Below are 8,637 nucleotides of genomic sequence, written 5' to 3'. Positions count from 1 at the left end.
TCTTGAAATATTGTAGCAATCACTTCATGTTTATGTTATTCCTTTCCCCATCCTATGGCGTTCCGTTCCGGTCAAAACTGCTTAAGAGTACAAATGAAATATGAAACACTATGGCAGTAAGTTATAGCTCGTTAAGTATATTCGAAGCACACAAAATAATGTCGTATTCACAAAATAATCTAACGAAACGTCCCCTGATACAAATGAAATCCGCAAAAACGTTTCCACGCGTTAGAGCGCGCGCGCTATGTACCCCAATTATGTACCGTTTCGTTGCACAAAATAAATTTCGTCGCCTAGCAACCGTACCGTCACACAAAATTAATTCGAACTTAACACGTGAACACAAAAAACACAGAAGTGGACTAGGGTTGATCATAAAAGGAAAATTACAAAATGGCGGCAATAAGGAGTCAATTGGATGAGTTTCAAATTGACGAGTTTTTCAGAGCATTACTAACTTTATTGCAATCATCTTTGAGTGAGAACCTGTCATTTGATTCGGCAGAGTTCTTGGCCCGTCGTCTTGATGCTTATGAAAGAAATCTAAATGTTTTGAATTCACGCCTTCGAGAAACGTACCCCGAGGAAGAACAGTTGTTAAGTGACTTGGGCCGGCTGATTAGAATTATTTATCAACAAAGAGAATTTTGCGAAGCTTTATCTTACCAAAATTTCTTTCTGGAGGAGCAACAAGGCACGCAATCATTTGTTAGAGTAAGTAGATCTGGATTAGGTAGACCAACAGTTGAACTATCGCAAGCATTATTAGAAGTTCTTCACGATAACGTTGGATTTTCGTGGTCTCAAATTGCTCGTAGTCTTGGAATATCTGAGAGAACAATTCGACGCCGAAGGAATTCATTCGCAATGCCAAACAACCGGTCGTTTAGTGACATTCTTGACGATGATCTTGATAACATTGTGCGTGAAGTTTTACGTATAACGCCTAGAATTGGCTATAGGCTCGTCCAAGGTGCATTGCGTAATCGTGGTTTGAATGTACAAAGACGTCGAATCCTAGATAGTCTACGAAGGGTTGATCCAGTTATGGTCACATTGAGAGCATCCAGAGCAATTATACGACGCCGTTATTCTGTTCCATGTCCAAATGCATTATGGTGAGTGTGAAATAATCAACATTAATTTGATTCACCTTATAATTTTGAATCACCTGATAATTTTGAGTTACAAGCAACTAAGAAAATGCTAATTGATAATTTTTCCACTGATATTACTATAGGCATTTAGATGGTAATCATAAACTGATTCAACCATATCGCTTTGTAATTCACGGAGGAATAGATGGCTTCTCCAGGATGATAGTATTTTTGAAGGTAGCTACTAACAATGAAGCACTAACTGTTTTAAAAGGCTTTCGAGAAGCTGTAAATAAATTTAACCTGCCTTCACGAGTACGAACTGATTTGGGTTTGGAAAATATAGAGGTTGCTCGCTTTATGCTCGAAACACGTGGTCTGAATCGTGGAAGCATCATAACTGGAACTTCTGTGCACAATCAACGCATAGAAAGGCTTTGGCGAGAAGTGAACAGTATTGTATGTTGTAGGTTCGTGAATATATTTTCTTGTCTTGAGTCACTAGTGCTGGATTCAACCAACGAGTTACACTTGTTTGTGTTACATTATGTGTACACTCCCCTTATTAACGAAGCACTTTGTGAACTTACTGAGGCATGGAACAATCATCCTTTGAGTAGTGAAAGGAACCTGAGCCCTCGACAGCTATGGGTGCAAGGTATGATTTCTGAAAGAAACACCAACTATAGTGCTGTGTCTAGTGTTCACAGTGGTCAACATATTGACTGGAATGAGTATGGCATTGATGAAGATGGTCCATCGGCTACATTGCAGTCTGATTACAGTGTGACTGTTCCGCAATCGCAAATTAACATAAGAGATGAGCATTTTGGTCAAATGGAACAATTAGCAAACCAAATTCATGATTTGGATGATACAGATGGCATTGTTGCCTTTCTTGTCATTCTTAACTACTTACAACAACTTGACTATCTTTAGCAGGCATAAATGTAGTATATTACTTGCAGTTTTTGATGCACATGAACACTATTAACACAACATCAATTGACAATAAAAAAAATATGGCAGATGTACATTTTACCAGAATGCACTGCAGTCAGAAATCGTTTAAAAAGCATTTTGAAGTTTTTTGAAGGACAGATATAAGAAAGGAGGTTATTTTCTTTGTTGTGTTAAAGTTTCATATCATTAGGTGATTTTCTTCGCATCGTTTGTTAGTCATTTATGCTTGATTCTTGCTATGTATTGTGGTAAAATGTACATGCTGCCATCTTTTTAGTTATGGTCAATTACGTAAGATAATCAGTAAAAGAGTTTAAGCAGCTATAACATGGAATAAATTAGTTGACATTTTTCCACTCAATTTTAACAGACTCTGTCTGTTTTAGTGAACCAGTCACAACTTATCAGTGTAAAATCTGGTCTTACTCAGAAAATATCCAATTGCCAACTGTTATTTTATGCTATATGCTGGAATTTTTTGTTAATATGAACAGAACGTTTGAGTTGAAAACACAACTACTTCATGGAACTTACGATATAAATCGATATAAATTACACAATGCCAAATCCTTCCTCTTGGGTATCTATCGCTGTATCCATGTTCTTTTTAAAATCTTCAAAACTTGTAACAGCTCCAGGCAATTCCAATTCCATTGGGCAGGTGTTTGAGTTAGGAAAGACAGAAGAGTTTTGTAGTACTGTTATTACTGATGGATTGCAGAAACCCATTGGTGGGACTGCATCAGCACCAGTTGCAAACATTAAAAGGCTATTTACCCGTGTAGCTAAATAAAAAACAAGCAGTAAATTTCTTATTAACTTGCAGCATATGTAATATCAGAGGGTGGCATGTTTTTGGGTATTTCAACAGTAAATTCAAAATATAAAAAATTAACAATGTCAATGAACTTTTTTAAATGCCATGAATCCTAATTATGACTGCAATTTACCTGGTAATTCCACATAACGGATAAAATGTTGCTTTACTTCATCATTCACATCTTCATACTCAACAAGGGAGAGAAACTCTTCTGCACTTAGTGGCTTCTTGGTACCAGCAAGAAAAAGTGGCTCAATTTCCTTTGGATGTTTCTTAATTATGTCGACCAATGGTCCCATACCACACACAAACTGGTCAAGCTCTGCTTTCCTTGAGAGTATAATTCCATGAAGGCAGAGCGAAGTCATGGCCTGAAAACGGTTTTCTAGGCTCAGAGCATGTGGAAATCCAGTTTCCACCAACAATTGCTGTACATCACCAGCAACTCCTTTCACATCGTCCTCTTTGCAAATGCTGTCTATCTATCTCAGAAGAAAATTAGTGTAAGAAATCATCAGGCCATCCAAACACGGAAACCATTAAGTTGTGTAAAGAAGAAAATTAAATAGTAAGAAATGAGAAACAGGGGACAAAGCTAAGGAACAAAATTAATAAACCGTAGTTAAGGGTGAAGTTTCAATTAATCTAGACTGGCTGTACACACCTTACTTAAAGCCATCACATGATCAAAATCAACAACATCATCTTGTGAAAGGTACTCTGTTAGGTCATCAGGGGTTGGGTTTTGAAAATATGAATACACAGACATTGGGAAATGGGGAAACCCTGGCCCCCCTTGCAATATGGAAGAAGCCACCATTCGACCAGCAACTTTGAAGAGGTTGGCACGGAGTGCATCAGTGTTATGCATTGGCAAAAAGCGATCATTTCTGCCCTCAAAGAGGCGAGGTGTTGCTGAAGGTGACAACAATGAACGTAGAGCAACGGTAAAGAATTCCCTCTTTGGCCCTCCACCATCAATAGCTGGCTCTCCTTCAAAAGTAACTTTTAAAGGTTTTGTGAAATCAAACCTTCTTTGCTTGAAGAAAGCTATGCAATCAGAGAAAATGGTTTCTCTACTCACAGTTAACCTTGATGGAGCAACAGGTGCTGGCTTAAATCTCTTTAGAATGTCTTGGAGGGATGCTGCATCATTCAGGCAATTAGGAGCATCATTACAGCCATTAGGAGTAACATCTATTAATAAATATATCAGAAATAAGAATGCACTGTGCAATTAGTGATTATTCTAATGCCAAACGACAACTAATCTAAAATATGCAATTGTAATGCCTCAAAAAATCAAAAACACTTAATACATACATGTTGCTTGTGCAGGATTACTTATAATGAAGTCTATTGCAGCATCAATTGTTACAGATTGTTCTGATGCTTCTTTCAGAACATCAGCAGGACAGTCAGGGAACATATCTCTTAATTGTTGGACTTCTAAATCACACAGAGTCCATGCATTTAGATTCATTGTTTGCTGACTTTCCATTGGAGCAAACTGAGACTGATTGGTTACACTTTCAGTGGCTTGATTGGTTACACTGCTGGTGGATGGATTGGTTACATTGCTGGTGGATGGATTGGTTGCACTGCTGGTGGATGGATTGGTTACACTGCTGGTGGATGGTTCGTCACTTGAAGCAAATGTTCTTATGTCATTAGTTCGCTCTGTTGTCATGACAATATCTTCCTATATTAATTATATCATTAATTATGATTATGTGCTATAAATTTATTGATAGAAATTCTTTAGTACTTTCTATGTTGATATAAAATGCAATAATGATGATTTCAAAACTATTTAACTATAGTTTACCTCATCATCTATATCAAATAAATGGCGAATGTAGACTGGGCCATTGCCAGCAATGTGTCTAATTATTCTGGCATTTGCCTCCTGCCCTTCTGCAAGTTTAACAGTAGTTATCTTGTTTCCCACAGATTTAACAAATTCAAAGCTAAAAAAAAGAAGTTGATTAATATATTAATATATACTGTAGTTGATATATATATGGTATGTATATATATGGTATGTATATATATGGTATGTATATATATGGTATATATTATTATATATATATATTATATATATATAAGGATTAAGAGATAAAACTTCAACGGACATACTTTTAAAACCATTTATTGAAAGGTTGTTAAAAACTAGCTACCAGACGTTTCGCTATTTACAGCTTCATCAGTGGATTAAAAGATTTTATCACTATCGTCCTCTATTTATACAAGTGAAGCCAATTACCAAATCCATTGATAACTAAATACTGATAATCCTACCTATACAACCGTTCATCAGATGCTGGGAGCATTTTTGAATTTCAATAGCCTCTATTATCTTACGTTCATTATAATGCCTAACGTTATTATGCATAATTTCCCATGTAATATGAACGCCCTCCTGAGGGTTAACATCATGTGATTTTAAATGTAAATATACTGTTTGTTTGTTCATCTTTAAATGTTCCTTTATTCTAGATCCCACTGTACGACCCGTTTCTCCTATGTACTTAAGATCACAATGGCCACAGAAAATCCGATATACAACATTTTTCCTAAGACACTGATTTTCTTTCAATGCCATCCTACATGTCTCGCAATTCTGCTTACAATTTAGACTTTCCCTGGGCGGTGCAAAAACCCTGGCCAATGGCAAACCACCAACAAACGAGACTTTGATGTTGCTAATTCCGGTATTGCGAATCACTGATAGCGCCCTGCGCTTAAGTTGCTCATTAACAAATGGTAATTTCAGATAAATGGTATCCGTATTCTTTTCCTTGCTATTATGTTCCTCTCTTGTAATACGTCTTACAACCGATGTTAAAAATCGTTTAGGATAGCCATTACTTCTAAAAATCTTCATGATCTTTCGTATCGAACGTCTTTCCGATTTTTTATCAGTAGAGCATATCATAGCTCTTTTAATTTCTCCTACGACTATGCCTCTTTTAGACGAGACAGATCCATGACTATCCCACGGTGTTATGGACTTACTATGTATGGGTTTAACATATAACTCGGTTGAAAACTGGTTGTTATGATCAAGCGATACTAATGTATCTAGGAAAGGTAATTTACTGTCTTCAGGTAACTCTATGGTAAATTTAATAGCATCACTAAGACTATTAGATATTTCTAATAGTTTATCCACATTCATTTTGTCCGATGTTAAAACTACGAAAATATCATCGATGTACCGTTTAAGTGATACAGCTCCTCCTGATTTCTGAATGATCTGTTCATCTATTTCATTCATATAAATAATGGCTAAGGTAGGTGCCAAGTTATTCCCCCTCGATACGAAAGATCATGAAGATTTTTAGAAGTAATGGCTATCCTAAACGATTTTTAACATCGGTTGTAAGACGTATTACAAGAGAGGAACATAATAGCAAGGAAAAGAATACGGATACCATTTATCTGAAATTACCATTTGTTAATGAGCAACTTAAGCGCAGGGCGCTATCAGTGATTCGCAATACCGGAATTAGCAACATCAAAGTCTCGTTTGTTGGTGGTTTGCCATTGGCCAGGGTTTTTGCACCGCCCAGGGAAAGTCTAAATTGTAAGCAGAATTGCGAGACATGTAGGATGGCATTGAAAGAAAATCAGTGTCTTAGGAAAAATGTTGTATATCGGATTTTCTGTGGCCATTGTGATCTTAAGTACATAGGAGAAACGGGTCGTACAGTGGGATCTAGAATAAAGGAACATTTAAAGATGAACAAACAAACAGTATATTTACATTTAAAATCACATGATGTTAACCCTCAGGAGGGCGTTCATATTACATGGGAAATTATGCATAATAACGTTAGGCATTATAATGAACGTAAGATAATAGAGGCTATTGAAATTCAAAAATGCTCCCAGCATCTGATGAACGGTTGTATAGGTAGGATTATCAGTATTTAGTTATCAATGGATTTTGTAATTGGCTTCACTTGTATAAATAGAGGACGATAGTGATAAAATCTTTTAATCCACTGATGAAGCTGTAAATAGCGAAACGTCTGGTAGCTAGTTTTTAACAACCTTTCAATAAATGGTTTTAAAAGTATGTCCGTTGAAGTTTTATCTCTTAATCCTTATATATATATATATATATATATATATATATATACCATATATATACATACCATATATATACATACCATATATATACATACCATATATATATCAACTACAGTATATATTAATATATTAATCAACTTCTTTTTTTTAGCTTTGAATTTGTTAAATCTGTGGGAAACAAGATAACTACTGTTAAACTTGCAGAAGGGCAGGAGGCAAATGCCAGAATAATTAGACACATTGCTGGCAATGGCCCAGTCTACATTCGCCATTTATTTGATATAGATGATGAGGTAAACTATAGTTAAATAGTTTTGAAATCATCATTATTGCATTTTATATCAACATAGAAAGTACTAAAGAATTTCTATCAATAAATTTATAGCACATAATCATAATTTTCAATAAATGGTTTTAAAAGTATGTCCGTTGAAGTTTTATCTCTTAATCCTTATATTATTACCGGACATGGAATTTTCATCAAATAGATCATATATATATATATATATATACACACTCTGTATAATATATATACACTCTGTATACTTACTCTGTTGTTTCAGATAGATGGCTTTTAAAAAGATTGAGGAGTTCCGATCGCAATTGCTGTTCAGACCAAGACTTGTCTAATGACCATGCGTCAATGAATAAGTTCCTGTTTATCAAATCTTGTTTAATATGCCGTCTGGGAAGCTCTTGCCAACGTGGCGATGGCAACAAACAGACATCTTTAATAATAATATCTGCCTTAGATTTACTTTTACTGGCTTTCGCTGCTGTAGTGTACGGCACAAAACGTCCATTGCCTGATCTTGGTAAAGGTCTTGCTGAACTTCTGTTTTGACCACGAGGAAGTCGGAATCTCTCTGAGAGTTCTTCGTTAGCAGTATTAACATTCCTGTTTTCACTGTTCCTCGAACTACCCCGTGTTTCGGCACTTGCAGCAGGCAAATTTTGTAACGAAGAAACAACCGATCTAACAAGCTGAGTTAAATCATTATTTACTTGATTACTCATATTATTATTCATATTATTCATATTCTCCGCCATATTTGTTGCTATGTTCGTCAATAACTTTTACTTCCGTTTCCTTTCAAACGAAAGAAGATCAACCCCAGTCCACTTCTGTGTTTTTTGTGTTCACGTGTTAAGTTCGAATTAATTTTGTGTGACGGTACGGTTGCTAGGCGACGGAATTTATTTTGTGCAACGGAACGGTACATAATTGGGGTACATAGAGCGCGCGCGCGCTCTAACGCGTGGAAACGTTTTTGCGGATTTCATTTGTATCAGGGGACGTTTCGTTAGATTATTTTGTGAATACGACATTATTTTGTGTGCTTCGAATATACTTAACGAGCTATAACTTACTGCCATAGTGTTTCATATTTCATTTGTACTCTTAAGCAGTTTTGACCGGAACGGAACGCCATACCATCCCCTTCAGCACATGGGTCTTTCATTTGCATTAAAAAGACTGTCAGCTCAATTGCATTTAGGTTATAGTATCTGAATTTTTGAAATAGGACATAATTATATATATAATCATGTTTAATACAAGGGATAATAACTTTCCAATAGTATATACCAACAATATATACTATATTTGCAGTGCACATATCATCTTTATCTCAGCCTAATTAATAATGAGAGTGT

General features: G+C 35.8%; 2 protein-coding genes across 2 annotated transcripts; one reads left to right on the top strand and one right to left on the bottom strand.

Annotated features, from left to right (window-relative positions):
* Window positions 1–396: 396 nt before the first annotated feature.
* LOC114537731 lies at window positions 397–2,113 on the top strand. The gene is made up of 2 exons (XM_028558824.1): window positions 397–1,121; window positions 1,244–2,113. The coding sequence occupies exons 1-2, from the start codon at window positions 397–399 to the stop codon at window positions 2,037–2,039; spliced, it is 1,521 nt and encodes a 506-aa protein (XP_028414625.1). The 3' UTR covers window positions 2,040–2,113.
* A 9-nt stretch (window positions 2,114–2,122) lies between these two features.
* On the bottom strand, window positions 2,123–7,947 carry LOC114537744 (G2/M phase-specific E3 ubiquitin-protein ligase-like). Its single transcript, XM_028558836.1, has 6 exons — window positions 7,532–7,947; window positions 4,712–4,853; window positions 4,207–4,585; window positions 3,548–4,080; window positions 3,014–3,365; window positions 2,123–2,848 (listed from the first exon to the last, which is right to left on the bottom strand). Exons 3-6 carry the CDS (start codon window positions 4,571–4,573, stop codon window positions 2,616–2,618), a joined length of 1,485 nt encoding a protein of 494 aa, XP_028414637.1. The 5' UTR covers window positions 4,574–4,585; window positions 4,712–4,853; window positions 7,532–7,947; the 3' UTR covers window positions 2,123–2,615.
* Between the last annotated feature and the right edge of the window lie 690 nt (window positions 7,948–8,637).

Source organism: Dendronephthya gigantea, unplaced genomic scaffold (assembly GCF_004324835.1).
Source record: "Dendronephthya gigantea isolate DGI-Jeju-01 unplaced genomic scaffold, DenGig_1.0 000163F, whole genome shotgun sequence".
NCBI classification, from domain to species: domain Eukaryota; kingdom Metazoa; phylum Cnidaria; class Anthozoa; order Malacalcyonacea; family Nephtheidae; genus Dendronephthya; species Dendronephthya gigantea.
The sequence above is the reverse complement of the archived record's forward strand: the minus strand, read 5'-3'. Positions and strand labels throughout refer to the sequence as shown.

Excerpts from the sequence above, each read along its gene's own strand:
- LOC114537731 (XM_028558824.1), top strand. The coding sequence starts at position 397 with ATGGCGGCAATAAGGAGTCAATTGGATGAGTTTCAAATTGACGAGTTT. Across the intron at positions 1,122-1,243 it reads CCATGTCCAAATGCATTATG|GCATTTAGATGGTAATCATA; the intron begins GTGAGTGTGAAA and ends ATATTACTATAG.
- LOC114537744 (XM_028558836.1), bottom strand. The coding sequence starts at position 4,573 with ATGACAACAGAGCGAACTAATGACATAAGAACATTTGCTTCAAGTGAC. Across the intron at positions 4,081-4,206 it reads TAATCCTGCACAAGCAACAT|ATGTTACTCCTAATGGCTGT; the intron begins GTATGTATTAAG and ends ATTTATTAATAG. Across the intron at positions 3,366-3,547 it reads ATGTGATGGCTTTAAGTAAG|ATAGACAGCATTTGCAAAGA; the intron begins GTGTGTACAGCC and ends CTTCTGAGATAG.